This window comes from Salarias fasciatus, chromosome 20 (genome assembly GCF_902148845.1).
Source record: "Salarias fasciatus chromosome 20, fSalaFa1.1, whole genome shotgun sequence".
Classification (NCBI taxonomy): domain Eukaryota; kingdom Metazoa; phylum Chordata; class Actinopteri; order Blenniiformes; family Blenniidae; genus Salarias; species Salarias fasciatus.
In genome coordinates this window covers 690,598-717,686 of record NC_043764.1, presented here as the reverse complement: position 1 = coordinate 717,686, position 27,089 = coordinate 690,598, and the positions used below count along the sequence as shown (strand labels likewise).

The window sequence follows — 27,089 nt, the reverse complement described above, 5'->3', positions numbered from 1 at the left end:
TTTGTTGTTGTTTTTGCTTTTTTCGACTCATTTTATGTCTTTTTGTTTTTGTTTTTTGGGGGGTGGGGGTGGGGGGGCGGTCATTTGTTTGGACAGATTCTCTCTATCATGATCACTGTGAACGCTGGAATCAGTTATTTCTCTTCACCAATGGGGGAAAATCTAGATTTTAATGTGCCTGTCCCTGCTGCGTCTATGTTCAACTACTAAAGCAACTTAAAGAACAATTTAATATTGCAATATCTGACCTGATCCAAACACAGTGACAGACACATGAGATACCTGGGAATTGCTTTAGATTGTCTGTTTTTTTATTCTTTTTTTATATTTTTGTAAGATTTTTTTTCTTTTCCTTTCTCTTTATTCTTCTTTTTCTATTTTTGTGCTGGATTTTATGCCATCTTCTTATGTACGCCTTTTACATGGTCATTTCTTTTTTTTCCACTATGAGTTTGTGCAGGAGCAGCATTTGTACAAGCTTTCTGGCTTTTTTTTCGTTCCCATGCACATACTCATATTGTTCTGACTATATGTGCAAAAAAAAAAAAAAAAAAAAAAAAGATGGATGGAATAACGCCATCTGGAAGGCGGACAGCCTGTCCCGTCCTGTCCCGTCCTGTCCCGTCCTGTCCCGTCCTGTCCCGTCCTGTCCCGTCCTGTCCCGTCCTGTCCCGTCCTGTCCCGTCCTGTGGACGTCCTGCTCTCTGAAGTCTCACTATGCAGCACAGACGAGTCTCTTGCTGGGAAATTCTCCCTCCTCAGAGCGATCTCCCACTTCTTCCTCACGTTTCTGTCTTCAGGAAATCTGCTAAATGAAACAGGAGATCAACACAAAATAATCTAAGAGCTCACTTTCTTCCTTTTTCATTCAATTTTATTCCTTAAAGTTTCTTAGAACCTCTCGTCCTCATTTTTCAAGTTAATGCAAATCTGTTCCTAAAAGTTCTTATAATTGTGAATGAGCAGCTGTTTGCAAATGACTCTGCAGTCAGGTGTGATGTTGAAAAAACGTCTAATCCTCTCTGTGAACAGTTATTCCTTGAGCCCTGCTCGCTGCGGTCCCACACAGGAGTCACACGGAGCTCCGGCTGAATCTCCGTACAAAAGACTGGAGCCTTCTGCCTCTTGACCGGACCAAGATGGCGGCCGTATTTCCCGCTGCGCAGCGCCCCGAGCGGGTCTCCTCTTGTCTATGGGTGTGAGCGGCGCAGCAGCAGATAGCCCCGCCCCCGCCCCGCCCCGCCCCGCCCCCGCAGCAGCAGCTCTCCGGGACGGACCGCGGCCATGGCTGCGCTCGCTAACTCGGGAGCGACGTCCAGTCCCGTGGTGATTCTGGCGCCCAAGACCAAGACGAAGAAGAAGCACTTCGTGCAGCAGAAGGTGAAGGTGTTCCGGGCCAGCGACCCCGTCCTCAGCGTCTTCATGTGGGGCGTCAACCACTCGGTGAGTCGGCCGCTAGCCGCCGAGCTAACGCTAGCCAGGCTAGGTGTTACGGAGGAATGTGTGCCCCGGCGGGTTGAAGGCCCGGTGGCGACTCACAGGTTTGATTCCGTTCATGTCACAAGATGTACCGGTTCCCTGCTTTACGGCAGCGGACAGCACTGTCTGCCAGTTACTGCCACAGCGTAATGCATTCCAAAGTAGCAGTTACTGTGGTCTAGAGGTAACTAGTTCCATCACAGAATCCCTCTCCGTATCGTAACTCGCTACACTACTCTGGAGTAACGTCCAGCAGCGTGGGAAACAGCTGGACTGTGGCGCATCGCAGCGCATCGCCTTCAGCAGAGGGGGGAGCCGCTCAGAACCGCTCAGTCTGGGTCGGACAGAGATGCTGCAGGTCTCTGAAGTCCGGGACGCAGAGCTGCAGCCGGTTCTCCGCCGTGGTGGCAGAGGGGTCAGGCGGACGGAGCGTCCTGGAGGACAGTCTGTCTCCTGTCCTGTTGTGTGGCGGACACTCAGGTTCTCAGTCTTTGTGCTCGTTCACTCACATCCTGTGGCTCTCCGGGGGCGGAGCGCCCCCTGCTGGTCAGCACCGGCCGCTCTCTGGGCAGCACAGGTGGATCAGGTGATGGATCATGTGATCAGGTGGATCCTGGGATCTTTCACAGTCAGCATCCAGAATCTCATCAGTCACGTCCCCGGTGCAGGTTGCCAGTTTGGGAGGGTTTACTTGGTTTTGGACAGTGATGGGGCGCCAGGTCTGCGGCGCCCGGCTCTCCCAATGCGTCTCGCTCGTGGCCGGTGAGCCGGGCGCTGCCGGCACCGCGCAGCGTGCACAGCAGCGGTCGATGGACAGATTCCCGGGCGCCTATGAGCGGAGTGACAGCGACTTTCGCTCCAGAACGCACCCGGCGGCGGCGGCGGCGGCTCACACGACTGTAGTGTAACGGTGAAACGGTTAAACTTTATTCAGCAGTGGGATTTTTTTTTAAATGCCTCGTCAGCGTTTTCCTGCAGACAGTGAAGTCATTCCTGAGCTCTCTGTCAGGAGGACCAGGGGCACGGCGCTGAGGTCAAGGAGCAGGTAAAAGAACATCTGGAGAAGAAAAACTGCCAAATACAACAAACAAACATGAATGTTGGTTGTTCTCCGGTGAGGCTGCAGCAGAGCAGGAAGACCAGCGGAGCAGGAAGACCAGCGGAGCAGGAAGACCAGCAGAGCAGGAAGACCAGCGGAGCAGGAAGACCAGCAGAGCAGGACGACCAGCGGAGCAGGAAGACCAGCGGAGCAGGAAGACCAGCAGAGCAGGAAGACCAGCGGAACAGGAAGACCAGCGGAACAGGAAGACCAGCGGAACAGGAAGACCAGCGGAGCAGGAAGACCAGCGGAGCAGGACGACCAGCGGAGCAGGAAGACCAGCGGAGCAGGACGACCAGCGGAGCAGGAAGACCAGCGGAGCAGGAAGACCAGCGGAGCAGGAAGACCAGCGGAGCAGGAAGACCAGCGGAGCAGGAAGACCAGCGGAGCAGGACGACCAGCGGAGCAGGACGACCAGCACCAAGAAACACTCCGTCACCGCCTCGCCTCAGGAGACTCGCTGCTTCAGGACGGCGACGCTCCGCCGGCTGCCTCCTCTGGGACGGCGGGACGAAGGGACAGAGGGATGGAGGGATGGAGGGATGGAGGGACGGAGGGACGGAGGGACGGAGGGATGGAGGGATGGAGGGATGGAGGGATGGAGGGATGGAGGGATGGAGGGACGAAGGGCGAGCATGAAGGTCCAGCAGTGTTTTCAGTAATGTTTGACCACGGCGAGGTTCCACCGGCCCTTCTCTGGCTCCGCCCCCATTCATCCCAGAGGGGTTCTGTGGGGTTCAGGTTCTATTGGGTTCAGGTTCTGTGGGGTTCAGGTTCTTTGGGGGTTGGGTGCTGTGGGGCTCGGGTCTGGACTCTGCAGGCCAGTCAGTCCGTCCACAGCAGACTGTGGTCCAGGTCTTGGTGGACGTGGCTCAGGGCTCTGCTGCACACGGTTCCCTCTGGGTCCAGAACTTGGAGCTGATTCGCTGTCCTGAAGCAGTAAAGATCCTCCTCTGGACCTCAGAGGTCAAGGGTCAAGAACCACATCCTGAAGACAGCCAAGCAGACGCCAGGGTCTCCACCGGGGTCAGCCTGGGGTCTCCACCGGGGTCAGCCTGGGGTCTCCACCGGGGTCAGCCTGGGGTCAGCCTGGGGTCAGTCTGGGGTCAGTCTGGGGTGAGTCTGGGGTCAGCCTGGGCTCAGTCTGGGGTCAGCCTGGGCTCAGCCTGGGGTCAGTCTGGGGTCAGCCTGGGGAGTTTACAGTCAGGTCGGCACCACTCCAAGTCGGCCCGGCCAACTCGGCACCGCCCCGGGATACAGTCAACTCGGCATCTCACCAAGTCGGCCTCACGGGCGGGGGGGGGGGGGGGGGGGGGGGGGCTCTCGAGTGGCCGAGTTGGTCGGTGCGGACTTGACTGTAAGCTGCTTACCAACTCGGCCAAAAGCGTCTTTCTTTTTTTTTCAATCACGATGGTGGATAATGTACCTGGAGCTTCATGTTTGACGTCCGAGTAGCTTAGCTACGAGCGCGCAGCGCTTAGCGGCTGTCTGGTCATGTGACCGGTCCCAAGGCATTCTGGGAATCGTAGTGCAGCGATGCCGGCTGCGCCGCGACGATTTGCAGTTTTTTTCGTGCCGGCAGCGCCGCTTCTCCTCACGCAGCAGGCAGGGGACTGGAGGACAAACTGTGTGGTTATGGTGACTGACAGGTTAGAGGTGGAGAATGGACCTGGAGCTTCATGGTTGACGTCCTGTTTGAACCGAGTAGCTTAGCTACGAGCGCACAGCGCGAGCGGCTGTCTGGTCATGTGACCAGATCATGTGACCGGCATGTGATCCGCGAATGCCGCATGATCAAACCAGTCGCCTGCATTATAATTTTATTGTAATGTTCTCCACCCCTGAAGTTTGGTCAGCCAGTACAGTTAATTTATTTTTACCCAATCAGTGGAAACCTAGGAAGACCGAAGCTGCATGACGAACTCGATCATACTTGTTGTATTTCATCCCAACCACAACATAATACCTGTACTGCATTATGCTTATGCTGATTTGTTCATTTCTGATCAACATTGTTAGTTTATCAGTCATTATTCTTTTCTTTAACAAACATTGTCATTTGCAAAAGCATGTATTTTGTTGTAAATGTTGTTTGCCCGCCATCTAGTGTGCGTCAACAGTAATAGCAACTGGGACTGTAATATCAAACGATTACCAGTAGTACATGTTAAGCTGTTCATATGGTTTCTTGGCGTTCATAAGCTCATAAACGTAGCCCTCCGGTAAAATATTATATACATTTCATTTCACTGAAATGACGGTCGTCATGTTTACATTTAAATCACGTGTCAAACTCCAGTCCTGAGGAGCGGTGACCCTACATGTTTTAGATCTAATTGTAAATCTAATTGTACTGGCTGACCAAACTTCAGGGGTGGAGAACATTACAATAACATTATAATGCAGGCGACTGGTTTGATCATGCGGCATTCGCGGATCACATGCCGGTCACATGATCTGGTCACATGACCAGACAGCCGCTCGCGCTGTGCGCTCGTAGCTAAGCTACTCGGTTCAAACAGGACGTCAACCATGAAGCTCCAGGTCCATTCTCCACCTCTAACCTGTCAGTCACCATAACCACACAGTTTGTCCTCCAGTCCCCTGCCTGCTGCGTGAGGAGAAGCGGCGCTGCCGGCACGAAAAAAACTGCAAATCGTCGCGGCGCAGCCGGCATCGCTGCACTACGATTCCCAGAATGCCTTGGGACCGGTCACATGACCAGACAGCCGCTAAGCGCTGCGCGCTCGTAGCTAAGCTACTCGGACGTCAAACATGAAGCTCCAGGTACATTATCCACCATCGTGATTAAAAAAAAAAGAAAGACGCTTTTGGCCGAGTTGGTAAGCAGCTTACAGTCAAGTCCGCACCGACCAACTCGGCCACTCGAGAGCCCCCCCGCCCGCGAGGCCGACTTGGCTTGATGCCGAGTTGACTGTATTCCGGGGCGGTGCCGAGTTGGCCGGGGCCGACTTGGAGTGGTGCCGACCTGACTGTAAACCAGCCTGGGCTCAGCCTGGGCTCAGCCTGGGCTCAGTCTGGGCTCAGCCTGGGGTCAGTCTGGGGTCAGTCTGGGGTCAGTCTGGGGTCAGTCTGGGCTCAGTCTGGGCTCAGTCTGGGGTCAGTCTGGGGTCAGTCTGGGGTCAGTCTGGGCTCAGTCTGGGCTCAGTCTGGGGTCAGTCTGGGGTCAGTCTGGGCTCAGTCTGGGCTCAGTCTGGGCTCAGCCTGGGCTCAGCCTGGGCTCAGCCTGGGGTCAGTCTGGGCTCAGCCTGGGCTCAGCCTGGGCTCAGTCTGGGGTCAGTCTGGGCTCAGCCTGGGCTCAGTCTGGGGTCAGTCTGGGCTCAGCCTGGGCTCAGTCTAGGCTCAGTCTGGGCTCAGCCTGGGGTCAGTCTGGGCTCAGTCTGGGCTCAGTCTGGGCTCAGTCTGGGGTCAGTCTGGGCTCAGCCTGGGCTCAGTCTAGGCTCAGTCTGGGCTCAGCCTGGGCTCAGTCTGGGCTCAGTCTGGGGTCAGTCTGGGCTCAGCCTGGGCTCAGTCTGGGCTCAGTCTGGGCTCAGTCTGGGCTCAGTCTGGGCTCAGTCTGGGCTCAGTCTGGGGTCAGTCTGGGGTCAGTCTGGCGTCAGTCTGGGCTCAGCCTGGGGTCAGTCTGGGGTCAGTCTGGGGTCAGTCTGGGGTCAGTCTGGGCTCAGCCTGGGCTCAGTCTGGGGTCAGTCTGGGCTCAGCCTGGGCTCAGTCTAGGCTCAGTCTGGGCTCAGCCTGGGCTCAGTCTGGGCTCAGTCTGGGCTCAGTCTGGGCTCAGTCTGGGGTCAGTCTGGGCTCAGCCTGGGCTCAGTCTAGGCTCAGTCTGGGCTCAGCCTGGGCTCAGTCTGGGCTCAGTCTGGGGTCAGTCTGGGCTCAGCCTGGGCTCAGTCTGGGCTCAGTCTGGGCTCAGTCTGGGCTCAGTCTGGGCTCAGTCTGGGCTCAGTCTGGGCTCAGTCTGGGGTCAGTCTGGGGTCAGTCTGGCGTCAGTCTGGGCTCAGCCTGGGGTCAGTCTGGGGTCAGTCTGGGGTCAGTCTGGGGTCAGTCTGGGCTCAGCCTGGGGTCAGTCTGGGCTCAGTCTGGGCTCAGTCTGGGCTCAGTCTGGGGTCAGTCTGGGGTCAGCCTGGGGTCAGCCTGGGGTCAGCCTGGGCTCAGTCTGGGCTCAGTCTGGGGTCAGTCTGGGGTCAGTCTGGGCTCAGTCTGGGCTCAGTCTGGGGTCAGTCTGGGGTCAGTCTGGGCTCAGTTTGGGCTCAGTCTGGGGTCAGCCTGGGCTCAGTCTGGGGTCAGCCTGGGGTCAGTCTGGGGTCAGCCTGGGCTCAGTCTGGGCTCAGCCTGGGCTCAGCCTGGGGTCAGTCTGGGGTCAGCCTGGGCTCAGTCTGGGCTCAGTCTGGGGTCAGTCTGGGGTCAGTCTGGGCTCAGTCTGGGCTCAGTCTGGGCTCAGTTTGGGCTCAGTCTGGGCTCAGCCTGGGCTCAGTCTGGGGTCAGCCTGGGGTCAGCCTGGGGTCAGTCTGGGGTCAGCCTGGGCTCAGTCTGGGCTCAGCCTGGGCTCAGTCTGGGCTCAGCCTGGGCTCAGTCTGGGGTCAGCCTGGGGTCAGTCTGGGGTCAGCCTGGGCTCAGTCTGGGCTCAGCCTGGGCTCAGCCTGGGGTCAGTCTGGGCTCAGTCTGGGGTCAGTCTGGGGTCAGCCTGGGCTCAGTCAAGACCAACAGACTGAGCAGGACTCTTGTTCTGGTCTCTGCAGATCAACGACCTGAACCAGGTCCCGGTTCCCGTCATGCTGCTGCCCGACGACTTCAAGGCCAACACCAAGGTCAAGGTCAACAACCACCTGTTCAACAGGTGAGTGGCGCCGGGCGGCCGGCCGGGACCAGGGACGGGGGACGGTGAGAGACTGAAAGACGGAACGTCCTCTGTTGGCAGAGAGAACCTGCCGGGACACTTCAAGTTCAAGGAGTACTGTCCTCAGGTCTTCAGGAACCTGCGGGAACGCTTCGGCATCGAGGACCTGGACTACCAGGTGAGCGCCGCCGTCGCCGGCGTCGGTCCGGATCGGCCGCCCGTCTCCAATCGGTCCCCCGTCCCTTCCCCAGGTGTCTCTGACCCGCAGCCCGCCGTCCCGGAGCGCCGGCGACCAGGACGACTGTCTGCTGCTCAACTCCTACGACCGGACGCTGGTCGTCAAGCAGATCTCCAGCGAGGACGTGGCGGACATGCACAGCGTCCTGTCCGAGTACCACCAGGTACAGCCGGGACGCCGGGGACACCGGGGACAGCGGGGATGCCGGGGACACACACACACACACACACACACACACACACACACACGCACAGTCTTGTATTTCTATCCTTGTGGGGACCGTCCATTGACTCCCATTCATGTCTAGCCCCTAACCCTGACCCTTACCCTAACCCTAACCCACACCACAACAAAGCCTAACCCTAAAGAAATGTTTTTGCACTTTTACTTTTTCAGTAACAACAACATGGTCAAGAAAACACTGTTTCTCCTACTTAGGACCGGAAAAAGGTCCCCACAAGGCACGTCGTTCCACGTTTTGCTATCCTTGTGGGGACATTTGGCCCCAACAAGGATAGAAATACAAGAACACACACACACACACACACACACACACACACACACACACACACACACACACACACACACGGTCGCTGTTCTCCGGTTCTCCTGGGTCCTCCTGGGTTCTCCGGTTGTCCTCCGGTTCTCCTGTCCTGACGTTCTCCTCCTGCTCTGCAGCACATCGTGAAGTGTCACGGCAGCACGCTGCTGCCTCAGTTCCTGGGGATGTACCGGGTGAGCGTGGACAGCGAGGAGACCTACCTGATGGTCATGAGGAACATGTTCAGCCACCGGCTGCTGGTGCACAGGAAGTACGACCTGAAGGTGAGCAGGAAGTGGCACTGTGACAGGAAGTAGGACCTGAAGGTGAGCAGGAAGTGGCACTGTGACAGGAAGTAGGACCTGAAGGTGAGCAGGAAGTGGCACTGTGACAGGAAGTAGGACCTGAAGGTGAGCAGGAAGTGGCACTGTGACAGGAAGTAGGACCTGAAGGTGAGCAGGAAGTGGCACTGCAGCTCCTCCCCTGCCATGGTTCTTGGTTCCGTTGCCTTCGCTCTGTGGTCTTGGACACTGGTCAGAACGGAGTCTAGGTTCCAGTCAGGGGTTCTGGATCGAGGAGAGACCTGAACCCTGCAGGAAGCCGGCTTCACTCTGCTGGAAACTCTCATGGTTTGAAAATGTTTTCTGAGGTGAAGCTTGAAGTAGAAGAATGTTGTCGTGAGAACGAGCCCTAAGTCAGAACCAGCAGGAACAGGCGGACCAGTAAGGGCTGAAGTCGAACCAGAACACCGAAACAGCCGACAAGCAGAGCGACTGACTGCCAACAGTCGCAGAGGCTCCTCCTGCTGCAGCGGTCCCTCACTTTGAAGCAGAAACACATCATGTAAAGGAAGACCAGAGCAGAGAGCCACAGGAACACCCGCAGAACCCTGGATGCTGCTGCTGCTGCTGCTGGGTGGATGCTGCTGCTGCTGCTGCTGGGTGGATGCTGCTGCTGCTGCTGCTGGGTGGATGCTGCTGCTGCTGGGTGGATGCTGCTGCTGCTGCTGCTGGGTGGATGCTGCTGCTGCTGCTGGGTGGATGCTGCTGCTGCTGGGTGGAGGCTGCTGCTGCTGGGTGGATGCTGCTGCTGCTGCTGCTGGGTGGATGCTGCTGCTGCTGCTGCTGGGTGGATGCTGCTGCTGCTGGGTGGATGCTGCTGCTGCTGCTGCTGGGTGGATGCTGCTGCTGCTGCTGCTGGGTGGATGCTGCTGCTGCTGCTGCTGGGTGGATGCTGCTGCTGCTGCTGCTGGGTGGATGCTGCTGCTGCTGGGTGGATGCTGCTGCTGCTGCTGCTGGGTGGATGCTGCTGCTGCTGCTGCTGGTGGATGCTGCTGCTGCTGCTGCTGGGTGGATGCTGCTGCTGCTGCTGCTGGGTGGATGCTGCTGCTGCTGCTGCTGGGTGGATGCTGCTGCTGCTGGGTGGATGCTGCTGCTGCTGCTGCTGCTGGGTGGCTGCTGCTGCTGCTGCTGGGTGGATGCTGCTGCTGCTGGGTGGAGGCTGCTGCTGCTGGGTGGATGCTGCTGCTGCTGCTGCTGGGTGGATGCTGCTGCTGCTGCTGCTGGGTGGATGCTGCTGCTGCTGCTGGGTGGATGCTGCTGCTGCTGGGTGGAGGCTGCTGCTGCTGGGTGGATGCTGCTGCTGCTGCTGCTGGGTGGATGCTGCTGCTGCTGCTGCTGGGTGGATGCTGCTGCTGCTGCTGCTGGGTGGATGCTGCTGCTGCTGCTGGGTGGATGCTGCTGCTGCTGCTGGGTGGATGCTGCTGCTGCTGGGTGGATGCTGCTGCTGCTGGGTGGATGCTGCTGCTGCTGCTGGGTGGATACTGCTGCTGCTGCTGGGTGGATGCTGCTGCTGCTGCTGCTGGGTGGATGCTGCTGCTGCTCCTGGGTGGATGATGCTGCTGCTGGGTGGATGCTGCTGCTGCTGCTGGGTGGATGCTGCTGCTGCTGCTGCTGCTGGGTGGATGCTGCTGCTCCTGGGTGGGTGCTGCTGCTGCTGCTGCTGGGTGGGTGCTGCTGCTGCTGCTGCTGGGTGGATGCTGCTGCTGCTGCTGGGTGGATGCTGCTGCTGCTGCTGGGTGGATGCTGGTTAGGGCTGGACAAAATTTCGATAGCAGTATGTACCGCGGTATATTTTTATCCAGTAACGGTGATATGAGTTTTAAACACATTTTCGCTATAGTGCATTGCATTACATTACATTACATTACATTACATTACATTACATTGCATTACAGTCTGCGTTTCACAGTCACTAACTGCTGTTCACGGCGCCGCTGATTCAAGCCGAGCAGAAAGCGCCGCAGAGAGTGATCAGAACTGGGCAGCCACAGCTGGCCGTCCTCGGCTCAGGCTACAAGCTAGCTCCACCGCGGTAAGTTTGAGCTCCAAAATGAGAACTGGTGATGTGAACGCGACTGAACAAGCTTCCACAAGCTAGTTTGTGGCCACGAAATAATAAATCGTGTGCATGAAATACTAATTAGTGGCCACGAATTAGGAATATCATTCACTGAACAGTCCAGTAAAGCTGGCAGCGTGTTGACAGATGCGGACTTTCGGTCTCAATAACTCTTTAACAAAACGTCAGTAACACACAGAGGAGCCTCCATCCCATCGCTGTGAGCTGGACCACAGGCTGCAAGCTCATTTTCATTGAAAGTATCTGTCTGTCAAGCAGCAGAAACAAAGGTGGTGGTGCTGCGGGGTTCAGGGAGCGTCTACAATTTACAAGACGCTGCAGCAGGGAAGACAAATACCACAAAAAAAACACAGTACAGGGATTCGCTGCAGTGTCACCATAATCACTACAACCTGAAGTAATCTGTACTTAACCTGAGTAATTCTGAGCACTTTTATTTTTATAATAAAAACTGTGTTGTAGTTTAGACAAGCTATTATTATTGAAAAGGTGAGTGTATGGCAGTGATTTCAATCCCCTGTCCCAGTAATATTTATGATTGTTGTTGCTCACTCTTTTTTCTGTTTATTGCAGTAAATCTGAACACTTTTATTTTCCTTCCTGGTTGAAGCAGCTTTGTTTGAATCCATGAGAACAACATAACTGTATTTAAGTGTAAAGTTAAAGCTATTTATATTGAAAAAGGTGAAACTTACATTTATTTGACAGTGATTTCATATTTCTTAAATAAAAGGTAAACATTTTATTTATTGTAGTTTTTATTTCTAAAATGTTTTCCTGGAGGAGCTTCCTGGATAAATAGCTTCTAGTTTTACAGCTAGTACATTATCTACATGATTCTTAACAGTTTTTCTGAGGCTTTTGTATTATTTATATATATATCGGAATTATACCGTATCGACCGAAATTATGACCTATATCATGATAACAGTTTTGGCCATATCGTCCAGCCCTAATGCTGGTGGAGGCTGCTGGTCCTGGGTGGAGGCTGGTGGATGCTGGTCTCAGCTGTCTCCTCCTGTCTCCTGCAGGGCTCTCTGGTGGCTCGAGAAGCAAGTGACAAAGAGCGGGTGAGAAAGGACGGTTGTCCCTCACTCTCCCTTCCTCCGTCCCTCCATCCTCCCTCCATCCCTCCTCCCCATCCTTCGTGTGTCGTCCTTCCCCCGTCCTCCCCCGTCCTCCCCCCGTCCTCCCCCCGTCCTCCCCCCGTCCTCCCCCGTCCTCCCCCCATCCTCCCCCGTCCTCCCCCGTCCTCCCTCGTCCTCCTCCCGTCCCCCCCTGTCCTCCCCCGTCCTCCCCCCATCCTCCCCCGTCCTCCCCCGTCCTCCCTCGTCCTCCTCCCGTCCTCCCCCGTCCTCCCCCGTCCTCCCTCGTCCTCCTCCCGTCCCCCCCCGTCCTCCCCCGTCCTCCCCCCATCCTCCCCCGTCCTCCCCCGTCCTCCCTCGTCCTCCTCCCGTCCTCCCCCGTCCTCCCCCGTCCTCCCCCGTCCTCCCCCGTCCTCCCCCGTCCTCCCTCGTCCTCCCCCCGTCCTCCCCCCGTCCTCCCCCGTCCTCCCTCGTCCTCCTCCCGTCCCCCCCCGTCCTCCCCCGTCCTCCCCCGTCCTCCCCCGTCCTCCCCCGTCCTCCCTCGTCCTCCCCCCGTCCTCCTCCCGTCCGCCCCCGTCCTCCCCCGTCCTCCCTCGTCCTCCTCCCGTCCCCCCCCGTCCTCCCCCGTCCTCCCCCCATCCTCCCCCGTCCTCCCCCGTCCTCCCTCGTCCTCCTCCCGTCCCCCCCCGTCCTCCCCCGTCCTCCCCCGTCCACCCCCGTCCTCCCCCGTCCTCCCTCGTCCTCCCCCCGTCCTCCCCCCGTCCTCCCCCGTCCTCCCCCCGTCCTCCCCCCGTCCTCCCCCCGTCCTCCCCCCGTCCTCCCCCCTTCCAGTGAGTCTTGACGCTGCTGTCCTCTTGTCCTCCTGAAGGGGAAGGAGCTTCCCACCTTCAAGGACGTGGACTTCAGGAACAACATGCAGAAGGTTTATGTGAGCGACGAGCAGAAGGAGAAATTCATGGAGAAGCTGAACAGAGACGTGGAGGTGAGGGACAGGCTCCGCCCACTCCGCTGAGTGTTGTGCTAGTGAGGCTGTTGTCCCTGTGAGGCTGTTGTCCCAGCGTGTGTCGTCTTCACCCCGTCCCGCTGTGTTGTCAGTTCCTGGTCCAGCTGAAGATCATGGACTACAGCCTGCTGCTGGGCATCCACGACGTGGGCCGGGCGGAGCGGGCGGAGGACGAGGAGGACGAGGCGCCGGCCGAGGACGAGGACGACGGCGAGAACGGCGCGGCGGCCGGATCCTACGGCACGTCGCCCGAGGGCATCGCCGGGTACCTGACCTCCTGCAGACCCCTGGGGCCCGGAGAGTTCGACCCCTACGTGGACGTTTACGCCGTGCACAGCTGTCCAGGTGAGAGCCATGAGGAAACAATGTTTACGCCGTGCACAGCTGTCCAGGTGAGAGCCATGAGGAAACAATGTTTACGCCATGCACAGCTGTCCAGGTGAGAGCCATGAGGAAACAATGTTTACGCCGTGCACAGCTGTCCAGGTGAGAGCCATGAGGAAACAACTTGACCTGTGACCTCTCAGCGCGAGCTGCTGCAGCTCCAGATGTTTGAGGCCGTGCGGCAGCTCCAGATGTTTGAGGCCGTGCTTGAAGCTCCAGATGTTTGAGGCCGTGCGGCAGCTCCAGATGTTTGAGGCCGTGCTTGAAGCTCCAGATGTTTGAGGCCGTGCTTGAAGCTCCAGATGTTTGAGGCCGTGCTTGAAGCTCCAGATGTTTGAGGCCGTGCGGCAGCTCCAGATGTTTGAGGCCGTGCGGCAGCTCCAGATGTTTGAGGCCGTGCTTGAAGCTCCAGATGTTTGAGTCCGTGCTGCAGCTCCAGATGTTTGAGTCCGTGCTGCAGCTCCAGATGTTTGAGGCCGTGCGGCAGCTCCAGATGTTTGAGGCCGTGCGGCAGCTCCAGATGTTTGAGGCCGTGCTGCAGCTCCAGATGTTTGAGGCCGTGCGGCAGCTCCAGAGGTTTCAGGCCGTGCGGCAGCTCCAGAGGTTTCAGGCCGTGCGGCAGCTCCAGAGGTTTCAGGCCGTGCGGCAGCTCCAGAGGTTTCAGGCCGTGCGGCAGCTCCAGATGTTTGAGGCCGTGCGGCAGCTCCAGAGGTTTCAGGCCGTGCGGCAGCTCCAGAGGTTTCAGGCCGTGCGGCAGCTCCAGATGTTTGAGGCCGTGCGGCAGCTCCAGATGTTTGAGGCCGTGCGGCAGCTCCAGAGGTTTCAGGCCGTGCGGCAGCTCCAGAGGTTTCAGGCCGTGCGGCAGCTCCAGATGTTTGAGGCCGTGCAGCAGCTCCAGATGTTTGAGGCCGTGCGGCAGCTCCAGATGTTTGAGGCCGTGCGGCAGCTCCAGATGTTTGAGGCCGTGCGGCAGCTCCAGAGGTTTCAGGCCGTGCGGCAGCTCCAGAGGTTTCAGGCCGTGCGGCAGCTCCAGAGGTTTCAGGCCGTGCGGCAGCTCCAGAGGTTTCAGGCCGTGCGGCAGCTCCAGATGTTTGAGGCCGTGCGGCAGCTCCAGAGGTTTCAGGCCGTGCGGCAGCTCCAGATGTTTGAGGCCGTGCTGCAGCTCCAGATGTTTGAGGCCGTGCGGCAGCTCCAGATGTTTGAGGCCGTGCGGCAGCTCCAGATGTTTGCGGCCGTGCGGCAGCTCCAGATGTTTGAGGCCGTGCGGCAGCTCCAGATGTTTGAGGCCGTGCGGCAGCTCCAGATGTTTGAGGCCGTGCTTGAAGCTCCAGATGTTTGAGGCCGTGCTGCAGCTCCAGATGTTTGAGGCCGTGCTGCAGCTCCAGATGTTTGAGGCCGTGCGGCAGCTCCAGATGTTTGAGGCCGTGCGGCAGCTCCAGATGTTTGAGGCCGTGCGGCAGCTCCAGAGGTTTCAGGCCGTGCGGCAGCTCCAGAGGTTTCAGGCCGTGCGGCAGCTCCAGATGTTTGAGGCCGTGCGGCAGCTCCAGAGGTTTCAGGCCGTGTGGCAGCTCCAGAGGTTTCAGGCCGTGCGGCAGCTCCAGAGGTTTGAGGCCGTGCGGCAGCTCCAGAGGTTTGAGGCCGTGCGGCAGCTCCAGATGTTTGAGGCCGTGCGGCAGCTCCAGAGGTTTGAGGCCGTGCGGCAGCTCCAGAGGTTTGAGGCCGTGCGGCAGCTCCAGAGGTTTGAGGCCGTGCGGCAGCTCCAGAGGTTTGAGGCCGTGCGGCAGCTCCAGATGTTTGAGGCCGTGCGGCAGCTCCAGAGGTTTCAGGCCGTGCGGCAGCTCCAGAGGTTTCAGGCCGTGCGGCAGCTCCAGAGGTTTCAGGCCGTGCGGCAGCTCCAGATGTTTGAGTCCGTGCGGCAGCTCCAGATGTTTGAGTCCGTGCTGCAGCTCCAGATGTTTGAGTCCGTGCGGCAGCTCCAGAGGTTTCAGGCCGTGCGGCAGCTCCAGAGGTTTCAGGCCGTGCGGCAGCTCCAGAGGTTTCAGGCCGTGCGGCAGCTCCAGATGTTTGAGGCCGTGCGGCAGCTCCAGATGTTTGAGGCCGTGCGGCAGCTCCAGAGGTTTCAGGCCGTGCGGCAGCTCCAGAGGTTTCAGGCCGTGCGGCAGCTCCAGATGTTTGAGGCCGTGCTGCAGCTCCAGATGTTTGAGGCCGTGCTGCAGCTCCAGAGGTTTCAGGCCGTGCGGCAGCTCCAGAGGTTTCAGGCCGTGCGGCAGCTCCAGAGGTTTCTGGCCGTGCGGCAGCTCCAGATGTTTGAGTCCGTGCTGCAGCTCCAGATGTTTGAGGCCGTGCTGCAGCTCCAGATGTTTGAGGCCGTGCGGCAGCTCCAGATGTTTGAGGCCGTGCTGCAGCTCCAGATGTTTGAGGCCGTGCTGCAGCTCCAGATGTTTGAGGCCGTGCTGCAGCTCCAGATGTTTGAGGCCGTGCGGCAGCTCCAGAGGTTTCAGGCCGTGCGGCAGCTCCAGAGGTTTCTGGCCGTGCGGCAGCTCCAGAGGTTTCAGGCCGTGCGGCAGCTCCAGATGTTTGAGGCTGTGCGGCAGCTCCAGAGGTTTCAGGCCGTGCGGCAGCTCCAGAGGTTTCAGGCCGTGCGGCAGCTCCAGATGTTTGAGTCCGTGCTGCAGCTCCAGATGTTTGAGGCTGTGCTGCAGCTCCAGATGTTTGAGGCCGTGCTGCAGCTCCAGATGTTTGAGGCCGTGCGGCAGCTCCAGATGTTTGAGGCTGTGCTGCAGCTCCAGATGTTTGAGGCCGTGCTTGAAGCTCCAGATGTTTGAGGCCGTGCTTGAAGCTCCAGATGTTTGAGGCCGTGCGGCAGCTCCAGATGTTTGAGGCCGTGCGGCAGCTCCAGATGTTTGAGGCCGTGCTTGAAGCTCCAGATGTTTGAGTCCGTGCTGCAGCTCCAGATGTTTGAGTCCGTGCTGCAGCTCCAGATGTTTGAGGCCGTGCGGCAGCTCCAGATGTTTGAGGCCGTGCGGCAGCTCCAGATGTTTGAGGCCGTGCTGCAGCTCCAGATGTTTGAGGCCGTGCGGCAGCTCCAGAGGTTTCAGGCCGTGCGGCAGCTCCAGAGGTTTCAGGCCGTGCGGCAGCTCCAGAGGTTTCAGGCCGTGCGGCAGCTCCAGAGGTTTCAGGCCGTGCGGCAGCTCCAGATGTTTGAGGCCGTGCGGCAGCTCCAGAGGTTTCAGGCCGTGCGGCAGCTCCAGAGGTTTCAGGCCGTGCGGCAGCTCCAGATGTTTGAGGCCGTGCGGCAGCTCCAGATGTTTGAGGCCGTGCGGCAGCTCCAGAGGTTTCAGGCCGTGCGGCAGCTCCAGAGGTTTCAGGCCGTGCGGCAGCTCCAGATGTTTGAGGCCGTGCAGCAGCTCCAGATGTTTGAGGCCGTGCGGCAGCTCCAGATGTTTGAGGCCGTGCGGCAGCTCCAGATGTTTGAGGCCGTGCGGCAGCTCCAGAGGTTTCAGGCCGTGCGGCAGCTCCAGAGGTTTCAGGCCGTGCGGCAGCTCCAGAGGTTTCAGGCCGTGCGGCAGCTCCAGAGGTTTCAGGCCGTGCGGCAGCTCCAGATGTTTGAGGCCGTGCGGCAGCTCCAGAGGTTTCAGGCCGTGCGGCAGCTCCAGATGTTTGAGGCCGTGCTGCAGCTCCAGATGTTTGAGGCCGTGCGGCAGCTCCAGATGTTTGAGGCCGTGCGGCAGCTCCAGATGTTTGAGGCCGTGCGGCAGCTCCAGATGTTTGAGGCCGTGCGGCAGCTCCAGATGTTTGAGGCCGTGCGGCAGCTCCAGATGTTTGAGGCCGTGCTTGAAGCTCCAGATGTTTGAGGCCGTGCTGCAGCTCCAGATGTTTGAGGCCGTGCTGCAGCTCCAGATGTTTGAGGCCGTGCGGCAGCTCCAGATGTTTGAGGCCGTGCGGCAGCTCCAGATGTTTGAGGCCGTGCGGCAGCTCCAGAGGTTTCAGGCCGTGCGGCAGCTCCAGAGGTTTGAGGCCGTGCGGCAGCTCCAGATGTTTGAGGCCGTGCGGCAGCTCCAGAGGTTTCAGGCCGTGCGGCAGCTCCAGAGGTTTCAGGCCGTGCGGCAGCTCCAGAGGTTTGAGGCCGTGCGGCAGCTCCAGAGGTTTGAGGCCGTGCGGCAGCTCCAGAGGTTTGAGGCCGTGCGGCAGCTCCAGAGGTTTGAGGCCGTGCGGCAGCTCCAGAGGTTTGAGGCCGTGCGGCAGCTCCAGAGGTTTGAGGCCGTGCGGCAGCTCCAGATGTTTGAGTCCGTGCGGCAGCTCCAGATGTTTGAGTCCGTGCTGCAGCTCCAGATGTTTGAGTCCGTGCGGCAGCTCCAGAGGTTTCAGGCCGTGCGGCAGCTCCAGAGGTTTCAGGCCGTGCGGCAGCTCCAGAGGTTTCAGGCCGTGCGGCAGCTCCAGATGTTTGAGGCCGTGCGGCAGCTCCAGAGGTTTCAGGCCGTGCGGCAGCTCCAGAGGTTTCAGGCCGTGCGGCAGCTCCAGATGTTTGAGGCCGTGCGGCAGCTCCAGATGTTTGAGGCCGTGCTGCAGCTCCAGATGTTTGAGGCCGTGCTGCAGCTCCAGAGGTTTCAGGCCGTGCGGCAGCTCCAGAGGTTTCAGGCCGTGCGGCAGCTCCAGAGGTTTCTGGCCGTGCGGCAGCTCCAGATGTTTGAGTCCGTGCTGCAGCTCCAGATGTTTGAGGCCGTGCTGCAGCTCCAGATGTTTGAGGCCGTGCGGCAGCTCCAGATGTTTGAGGCCGTGCTGCAGCTCCAGATGTTTGAGGCCGTGCTGCAGCTCCAGATGTTTGAGGCCGTGCTGCAGCTCCAGATGTTTGAGGCCGTGCGGCAGCTCCAGAGGTTTCAGGCCGTGCGGCAGCTCCAGAGGTTTCTGGCCGTGCGGCAGCTCCAGAGGTTTCAGGCCGTGCGGCAGCTCCAGATGTTTGAGGCTGTGCGGCAGCTCCAGAGGTTTCAGGCCGTGCGGCAGCTCCAGAGGTTTCAGGCCGTGCGGCAGCTCCAGATGTTTGAGTCCGTGCTGCAGCTCCAGATGTTTGAGGCTGTGCTGCAGCTCCAGATGTTTGAGGCCGTGCTGCAGCTCCAGATGTTTGAGGCCGTGCGGCAGCTCCAGATGTTTGAGGCTGTGCTGCAGCTCCAGATGTTTGAGGCCGTGCGGCAGCTCCAGATGTTTGAGGCCGTGCGGCAGCTCCAGATGTTTGAGGCCGTGCTGCAGCTCCAGATGTTTGAGGCCGTGCTGCAGCTCCAGATGTTTGAGGCCGTGCGGCAGCTCCAGATGTTTGAGGCCGTGCGGCAGCTCCAGATGTTTGAGTCCGTGCGGCAGCTCCAGATGTTTGAGGCCGTGCTGCAGCTCCAGATGTTTGAGTCCGTGCGGCAGCTCCAGATGTTTGAGTCCGTGCGGCAGCTCCAGATGTTTGAGGCCGTGCTGCAGCTCCAGATGTTTGAGTCCGTGCTGCAGCTCCAGAGGTTTCAGGCCGTGCTGCAGCTCCAGATGTTTGAGGCCGTGCGGCAGCTCCAGATGTTTGAGGCCGTGCTGCAGCTCCAGATGTTTGAGGCCGTGCGGCAGCTCCAGATGTTTGAGGCCGTGCGGCAGCTCCAGATGTTTGAGTCCGTGCGGCAGCTCCAGATGTTTGAGGCCGTGCGGCAGCTCCAGATGTTTGAGGCCGTGCGGCAGCTCCAGATGTTTGAGTCCGTGCGGCAGCTCCAGATGTTTGAGTCCGTGCTGCAGCTCCAGATGTTTGAGTCCGTGCTGCAGCTCCAGAGGTTTCAGGCCGTGCTGCAGCTCCAGATGTTTGAGGCCGTGCGGCAGCTCCAGATGTTTGAGGCCGTGCTGCAGCTCCAGATGTTTGAGTCCGTGCGGCAGCTCCAGATGTTTGAGTCCGTGCTGCAGCTCCAGATGTTTGAGTCCGTGCTGCAGCTCCAGAGGTTTGAGGCCGTGCTGCAGCTCCAGAGGTTTCAGGCCGTGCGGCAGCTCCAGAGGTTTCAGGCCGTGCGGCAGCTCCAGAGGTTTCTGGCCGTGCGGCAGCTCCAGATGTTTGAGGCCGTGCTGCAGCTCCAGATGTTTGAGGCCGTGCGGCAGCTCCAGATGTTTGAGGCCGTGCTGCAGCTCCAGATGTTTGAGGCCGTGCTGCAGCTCCAGATGTTTGAGGCCGTGCTGCAGCTCCAGATGTTTGAGGCCGTGCGGCAGCTCCAGAGGTTTCAGGCCGTGCGGCAGCTCCAGAGGTTTCTGGCCGTGCGGCAGCTCCAGAGGTTTGAGGCCGTGCGGCAGCTCCAGATGTTTGAGGCTGTGCGGCAGCTCCAGAGGTTTCAGGCCGTGCGGCAGCTCCAGAGGTTTCAGGCCGTGCGGCAGCTCCAGATGTTTGAGTCCGTGCTGCAGCTCCAGATGTTTGAGGCTGTGCTGCAGCTCCAGATGTTTGAGGCCGTGCTGCAGCTCCAGATGTTTGAGGCCGTGCGGCAGCTCCAGATGTTTGAGGCTGTGCTGCAGCTCCAGATGTTTGAGGCCGTGCTTGAAGCTCCAGATGTTTGAGGCCGTGCGGCAGCTCCAGATGTTTGAGGCCGTGCGGCAGCTCCAGATGTTTGAGGCCGTGCTTGAAGCTCCAGATGTTTGAGTCCGTGCTGCAGCTCCAGATGTTTGAGTCCGTGCTGCAGCTCCAGATGTTTGAGGCCGTGCGGCAGCTCCAGATGTTTGAGGCCGTGCGGCAGCTCCAGATGTTTGAGGCCGTGCTGCAGCTCCAGATGTTTGAGGCCGTGCGGCAGCTCCAGAGGTTTCAGGCCGTGCGGCAGCTCCAGAGGTTTCAGGCCGTGCGGCAGCTCCAGAGGTTTCAGGCCGTGCGGCAGCTCCAGAGGTTTCAGGCCGTGCGGCAGCTCCAGATGTTTGAGGCCGTGCGGCAGCTCCAGAGGTTTCAGGCCGTGCGGCAGCTCCAGAGGTTTCAGGCCGTGCGGCAGCTCCAGATGTTTGAGGCCGTGCGGCAGCTCCAGATGTTGAGGCCGTGCGGCAGCTCCAGAGGTTTCAGGCCGTGCGGCAGCTCCAGAGGTTTCAGGCCGTGCGGCAGCTCCAGATGTTTGAGGCCGTGCAGCAGCTCCAGATGTTTGAGGCCGTGCGGCAGCTCCAGATGTTTGAGGCCGTGCGGCAGCTCCAGATGTTTGAGGCCGTGCGGCAGCTCCAGATGTTTGAGGCCGTGCGGCAGCTCCAGAGGTTTCAGGCCGTGCGGCAGCTCCAGAGGTTTCAGGCCGTGCGGCAGCTCCAGAGGTTTCAGGCCGTGCGGCAGCTCCAGAGGTTTGAGGCCGTGCGGCAGCTCCAGAGGTTTGAGGCCGTGCGGCAGCTCCAGATGTTTGAGGCCGTGCTGCAGCTCCAGATGTTTGAGGCCGTGCGGCAGCTCCAGATGTTTGAGGCCGTGCGGCAGCTCCAGATGTTTGAGGCCGTGCGGCAGCTCCAGATGTTTGAGGCCGTGCGGCAGCTCCAGATGTTTGAGGCCGTGCGGCAGCTCCAGATGTTTGAGGCCGTGCTTGAAGCTCCAGATGTTTGAGGCCGTGCTGCAGCTCCAGATGTTTGAGGCCGGGCTGCAGCTCCAGATGTTTGAGGCCGTGCGGCAGCTCCAGATGTTTGAGGCCGTGCGGCAGCTCCAGATGTTTGAGGCCGTGCGGCAGCTCCAGATGTTTGAGGCCGTGCGGCAGCTCCAGAGGTTTGAGGCCGTGCGGCAGCTCCAGAGGTTCAGGCCGTGCGGCAGCTCCAGATGTTTGAGGCCGTGCGGCAGCTCCAGAGGTTTCAGGCCGTGTGGCAGCTCCAGAGGTTTCAGGCCGTGCGGCAGCTCCAGAGGTTTGAGGCCGTGCGGCAGCTCCAGAGGTTTGAGGCCGTGCGGCAGCTCCAGATGTTTGAGGCCGTGCGGCAGCTCCAGAGGTTTGAGGCCGTGCGGCAGCTCCAGAGGTTTGAGGCCGTGCGGCAGCTCCAGATGTTTGAGGCCGTGCTGCAGCTCCAGATGTTTGAGTCCGTGCGGCAGCTCCAGATGTTTGAGTCCGTGCTGCAGCTCCAGATGTTTGAGTCCGTGCTGCAGCTCCAGAGGTTTGAGGCCGTGCTGCAGCTCCAGAGGTTTCAGGCCGTGCGGCAGCTCCAGAGGTTTCAGGCCGTGCGGCAGCTCCAGAGGTTTCTGGCCGTGCGGCAGCTCCAGATGTTTGAGTCCGTGCTGCAGCTCCAGATGTTTGAGGCCGTGCTGCAGCTCCAGATGTTTGAGGCCGTGCGGCAGCTCCAGATGTTTGAGGCCGTGCTGCAGCTCCAGATGTTTGAGGCCGTGCTGCAGCTCCAGATGTTTGAGGCCGTGCTGCAGCTCCAGATGTTTGAGGCCGTGCGGCAGCTCCAGAGGTTTCAGGCCGTGCGGCAGCTCCAGAGGTTTCTGGCCGTGCGGCAGCTCCAGAGGTTTCAGGCCGTGCGGCAGCTCCAGATGTTTGAGGCTGTGCGGCAGCTCCAGAGGTTTCAGGCCGTGCGGCAGCTCCAGAGGTTTCAGGCCGTGCGGCAGCTCCAGATGTTTGAGTCCGTGCTGCAGCTCCAGATGTTTGAGGCTGTGCTGCAGCTCCAGATGTTTGAGGCCGTGCTGCAGCTCCAGATGTTTGAGGCCGTGCGGCAGCTCCAGATGTTTGAGGCTGTGCTGCAGCTCCAGATGTTTGAGGCCGTGCTTGAAGCTCCAGATGTTTGAGGCCGTGCGGCAGCTCCAGATGTTTGAGGCCGTGCGGCAGCTCCAGATGTTTGAGGCCGTGCTTGAAGCTCCAGATGTTTGAGTCCGTGCTGCAGCTCCAGATGTTTGAGTCCGTGCTGCAGCTCCAGATGTTTGAGGCCGTGCGGCAGCTCCAGATGTTTGAGGCCGTGCGGCAGCTCCAGATGTTTGAGGCCGTGCTGCAGCTCCAGATGTTTGAGGCCGTGCGGCAGCTCCAGAGGTTTCAGGCCGTGCGGCAGCTCCAGAGGTTTCAGGCCGTGCGGCAGCTCCAGAGGTTTCAGGCCGTGCGGCAGCTCCAGAGGTTTCAGGCCGTGCGGCAGCTCCAGATGTTTGAGGCCGTGCGGCAGCTCCAGAGGTTTCAGGCCGTGCGGCAGCTCCAGAGGTTTCAGGCCGTGCGGCAGCTCCAGATGTTTGAGGCCGTGCGGCAGCTCCAGATGTTTGAGGCCGTGCGGCAGCTCCAGAGGTTTCAGGCCGTGCGGCAGCTCCAGAGGTTTCAGGCCGTGCGGCAGCTCCAGATGTTTGAGGCCGTGCAGCAGCTCCAGATGTTTGAGGCCGTGCGGCAGCTCCAGATGTTTGAGGCCGTGCGGCAGCTCCAGATGTTTGAGGCCGTGCGGCAGCTCCAGAGGTTTCAGGCCGTGCGGCAGCTCCAGAGGTTTCAGGCCGTGCGGCAGCTCCAGAGGTTTCAGGCCGTGCGGCAGCTCCAGATGTTTGAGGCCGTGCGGCAGCTCCAGAGGTTTCAGGCCGTGCGGCAGCTCCAGATGTTTGAGGCCGTGCTGCAGCTCCAGATGTTTGAGGCCGTGCGGCAGCTCCAGATGTTTGAGGCCGTGCGGCAGCTCCAGATGTTTGAGGCCGTGCGGCAGCTCCAGATGTTTGAGGCCGTGCGGCAGCTCCAGATGTTTGAGGCCGTGCGGCAGCTCCAGATGTTTGAGGCCGTGCTTGAAGCTCCAGATGTTTGAGGCCGTGCTGCAGCTCCAGATGTTTGAGGCCGTGCTGCAGCTCCAGATGTTTGAGGCCGTGCGGCAGCTCCAGATGTTTGAGGCCGTGCGGCAGCTCCAGATGTTTGAGGCCGTGCGGCAGCTCCAGAGGTTTCAGGCCGTGCGGCAGCTCCAGAGGTTTCAGGCCGTGCGGCAGCTCCAGATGTTTGAGGCCGTGCGGCAGCTCCAGAGGTTTCAGGCCGTGTGGCAGCTCCAGAGGTTTCAGGCCGTGCGGCAGCTCCAGAGGTTTGAGGCCGTGCGGCAGCTCCAGAGGTTTGAGGCCGTGCGGCAGCTCCAGATGTTTGAGGCCGTGCGGCAGCTCCAGAGGTTTGAGGCCGTGCGGCAGCTCCAGAGGTTTGAGGCCGTGCGGCAGCTCCAGAGGTTTGAGGCCGTGCGGCAGCTCCAGAGGTTTGAGGCCGTGCGGCAGCTCCAGATGTTTGAGTCCGTGCGGCAGCTCCAGATGTTTGAGGCCGTGCTGCAGCTCCAGATGTTGAGTCCGTGCGGCAGCTCCAGAGGTTTCAGGCCGTGCGGCAGCTCCAGAGGTTTCAGGCCGTGCGGCAGCTCCAGAGGTTTCAGGCCGTGCGGCAGCTCCAGATGTTTGAGGCCGTGCGGCAGCTCCAGAGGTTTCAGGCCGTGCGGCAGCTCCAGAGGTTTCAGGCCGTGCGGCAGCTCCAGAGGTTTCAGGCCGTGCGGCAGCTCCAGATGTTTGAGGCCGTGCTGCAGCTCCAGATGTTTGAGGCCGTGCTGCAGCTCCAGAGGTTTCAGGCCGTGCGGCAGCTCCAGAGGTTTCAGGCCGTGCGGCAGCTCCAGAGGTTTCTGGCCGTGCGGCAGCTCCAGATGTTTGAGTCCGTGCTGCAGCTCCAGATGTTTGAGGCCGTGCTGCAGCTCCAGATGTTTGAGGCCGTGCGGCAGCTCCAGATGTTTGAGGCCGTGCTGCAGCTCCAGATGTTTGAGGCCGTGCTGCAGCTCCAGATGTTTGAGGCCGTGCTGCAGCTCCAGATGTTTGAGGCCGTGCTGCAGCTCCAGAGGTTTCAGGCCGTGCGGCAGCTCCAGAGGTTTCTGGCCGTGCGGCAGCTCCAGAGGTTTCAGGCCGTGCGGCAGCTCCAGATGTTTGAGGCTGTGCGGCAGCTCCAGAGGTTTCAGGCCGTGCGGCAGCTCCAGAGGTTTCAGGCCGTGCGGCAGCTCCAGATGTTTGAGTCCGTGCTGCAGCTCCAGATGTTTGAGGCCGTGCTGCAGCTCCAGATGTTTGAGGCCGTGCTGCAGCTCCAGATGTTTGAGGCCGTGCGGCAGCTCCAGATGTTTGAGGCTGTGCTGCAGCTCCAGATGTTTGAGGCCGTGCGGCAGCTCCAGATGTTGAGGCCGTGCGGCAGCTCCAGATGTTTGAGGCCGTGCTGCAGCTCCAGATGTTTGAGGCCGTGCTGCAGCTCCAGATGTTTGAGGCCGTGCGGCAGCTCCAGATGTTTGAGGCCGTGCGGCAGCTCCAGATGTTTGAGTCCGTGCGGCAGCTCCAGATGTTTGAGGCCGTGCTGCAGCTCCAGATGTTTGAGTCCGTGCGGCAGCTCCAGATGTTTGAGTCCGTGCGGCAGCTCCAGATGTTTGAGGCCGTGCTGCAGCTCCAGATGTTTGAGTCCGTGCTGCAGCTCCAGAGGTTTCAGGCCGTGCTGCAGCTCCAGATGTTTGAGGCCGTGCGGCAGCTCCAGATGTTTGAGGCCGTGCTGCAGCTCCAGATGTTTGAGGCCGTGCGGCAGCTCCAGATGTTTGAGGCCGTGCGGCAGCTCCAGATGTTTGAGTCCGTGCTGCAGCTCCAGATGTTTGAGGCCGTGCGGCAGCTCCAGATGTTTGAGGCCGTGCGGCAGCTCCAGATGTTTGAGTCCGTGCGGCAGCTCCAGATGTTTGAGTCCGTGCTGCAGCTCCAGATGTTTGAGTCCGTGCTGCAGCTCCAGAGGTTTCAGGCCGTGCTGCAGCTCCAGATGTTTGAGGCCGTGCGGCAGCTCCAGATGTTTGAGGCCGTGCTGCAGCTCCAGATGTTTGAGGCCGTGCTGCAGCTCCAGATGTTTGAGGCCGTGCGGCAGCTCCAGATGTTTGAGGCCGTGCTGCAGCTCCAGATGTTTGAGGCCGTGCGGCAGCTCCAGATGTTTGAGGCCGTGCTGCAGCTCCAGATGTTTGAGTCCGTGCGGCAGCTCCAGATGTTTGAGTCCGTGCTGCAGCTCCAGATGTTTGAGTCCGTGCTGCAGCTCCAGAGGTTTGAGTCCGTGCTGCAGCTCCAGAGGTTTCAGGCCGTGCGGCAGCTCCAGAGGTTTCAGGCCGTGCGGCTCCAGATGTTTGAGGCCGTGCGGCAGCTCCAGAGGTTTCAGGCCGTGCGGCAGCTCCAGAGGTTTCAGGCCGTGCGGCAGCTCCAGATGTTTGAGGCCGTGCTGCAGCTCCAGATGTTTGAGGCCGTGCGGCAGCTCCAGATGTTTGAGGCCGTGCTGCAGCTCCAGATGTTTGAGGCCGTGCGGCAGCTCCAGATGTTTGAGGCCGTGCTGCAGCTCCAGATGTTTGAGGCCGTGCTGCTGTCTCCTCAGGCGCTCCTCAGAGGGAGGTCTACTTCATGGGGCTGATCGATGTTCTCACTCAGTACGACACCAAGAAGAAAGCGGCGCATGCAGCCAAAACCGTGAAACACGGGGTGAGTCTGGACCAGCCGACCCCCACCCTCACCCTCACCCTCACCCCCAGTCACTGACTCTCTCTCTCTCCCTCCCCCAGGCCGGAGCAGAGATCTCCACCGTTCATCCGGAGCAATACGCCAAACGCTTCAGAGATTTCATCTCAAACATTTTTGCCTAAAGTGTTTGAGTCGAGTCGTCTCCTGGAGAACCGTGGAGCCGCCACGTTCTGCTGCTGATGCTTGTATTTATTTGGAAGGCTGACGGTGTGTGTGTGTGTTGACGGGACGATGCGGAGGATTAGACGCCGCTTCGACTTCTGTCAAGTCAAACCTGGAGACCAAGCGGACCCGACGGGGTTCGGGCCAAATCAGGAAAAACTTTTTTACTGTACGTTCTCGAAATAAAGTCTGTTTCTCAACTTCCAACAGTCCCCAGTGTCTGCATGAGCAGCTTTAGACCAGCTTAGACCAGCTTCACCTCAGACCAGCTTCAGACTAGCTTACCTCAGACCAGCTCAGATGAGACCCACGGCGCCCGGCCCCACCCGGCCCCACCCAGCCCATCCCATCTGCGTTAGCGCGCTAGTTGTTGATTCTGGACACAGCGTGAGACCAGAGAGCTTCTGATCCAGGAAGAGGAGACTCGTCCACAGGTAACGGGGACAGTGCTCCGCTGCATTATTTACTTTCGTTGTGCTCTGTCGCGCTGATGATGTCATCAATGTGGGACATCATGGCTCGCCAGCTGGCGGTTAGCCCAGGGTCTGCAGGCGGAGGGGGAGGAGTCTAAAACACGACTGTTACCGGGTGGAAGACATGGGTCGACCTGCTAACTGCAGTGGGGAAGAGGGAGGGAACTGATGATTGGAGGGTGGGGGCTGGGCGGGGGTTGGAGGGGGCCGTCGCAGGGGGCTGCTGCATCATCTCTGAGCAGAGCTGAAACTGTTTATTCTGGCTGCTGGTTCACAGGAAGACGGGATTCTGCTGACGGGACACTTCCTGTTTCTGTCCAGAGACACGAGACCTGCTGAGCTGCAGGAAACCTCTGGAGGAGGAGGAGGAGGAGCAGGAGGAAGATTAGGAAGAACCTCAGGAGGCTATCAGTACTTCGGGGTGTCTGGTGGCCTTGGGGGGGCTGTGGCGGGCTTGGGGCCCCCAAGCCCGCCACAGAACAGTGACAAAATATTTGAACAACTGTGGGGAGGAAGAGTCCACAGCATGATGGACCAGCTCCACCCAGCAGGAGGAAGAAAAGGTGGAGCACCAGGGTTGTGTGTCTTGTAGCGAAGTGTAGCCGTGGTGGTGTTGCCGTGGTGACATGTTGCTGTGGTGGTCAATCAATCAATCAATGTATTTTTGTACAGCCCAGTATCACAACAGCAGTTGCCTCAGAGGCTTCAAGATGTTACATTGGTTGGTAAAAATAAAAACAGTGAATAAGCATAATGTTAATATGTCAACTTCACAGTAACGAGACAAAACGAAGCAACCACCGCCTTAGACCCTCACATCCGGCAAGAAAAAACTCCAGAAACCCAGTGGGAGAAGAAGAGATCTTGGGGAGAACCACAGTATGGAGGGATCCCTCTCCCAGGGACGGACAGCTTTGGCAGCAGCTAGCATGAGACA

The 27,089-nt window shown here is 59.5% G+C and overlaps 2 protein-coding genes across 4 annotated transcripts in view; both read left to right on the top strand.

Annotated features, from left to right (window-relative positions):
* LOC115408444 (natural resistance-associated macrophage protein 2-like) overlaps positions 1–27,089 on the top strand; it is a 918,259-nt gene that overhangs the window by 726,114 nt on the left and 165,056 nt on the right. The gene's annotated exons all lie outside the window — the stretch shown is intronic.
* On the top strand, positions 1,238–25,886 carry pip4k2ca (phosphatidylinositol-5-phosphate 4-kinase, type II, gamma a). Of its 2 annotated transcripts, none has more exons than XM_030119233.1 (10): positions 1,238–1,443; positions 7,333–7,430; positions 7,512–7,608; positions 7,682–7,831; positions 8,347–8,493; positions 11,662–11,700; positions 12,584–12,697; positions 12,811–13,058; positions 25,370–25,478; positions 25,559–25,886. In XM_030119233.1, exons 1-10 carry the CDS (start codon positions 1,285–1,287, stop codon positions 25,637–25,639), a joined length of 1,242 nt encoding a protein of 413 aa, XP_029975093.1. In that variant the 5' UTR covers positions 1,238–1,284; the 3' UTR covers positions 25,640–25,886. The 2 variants fall into 2 exon arrangements, with proteins under 2 accessions (XP_029975093.1, XP_029975092.1); XM_030119232.1 differs by having other exon boundaries at positions 12,811–13,063; positions 25,375–25,478.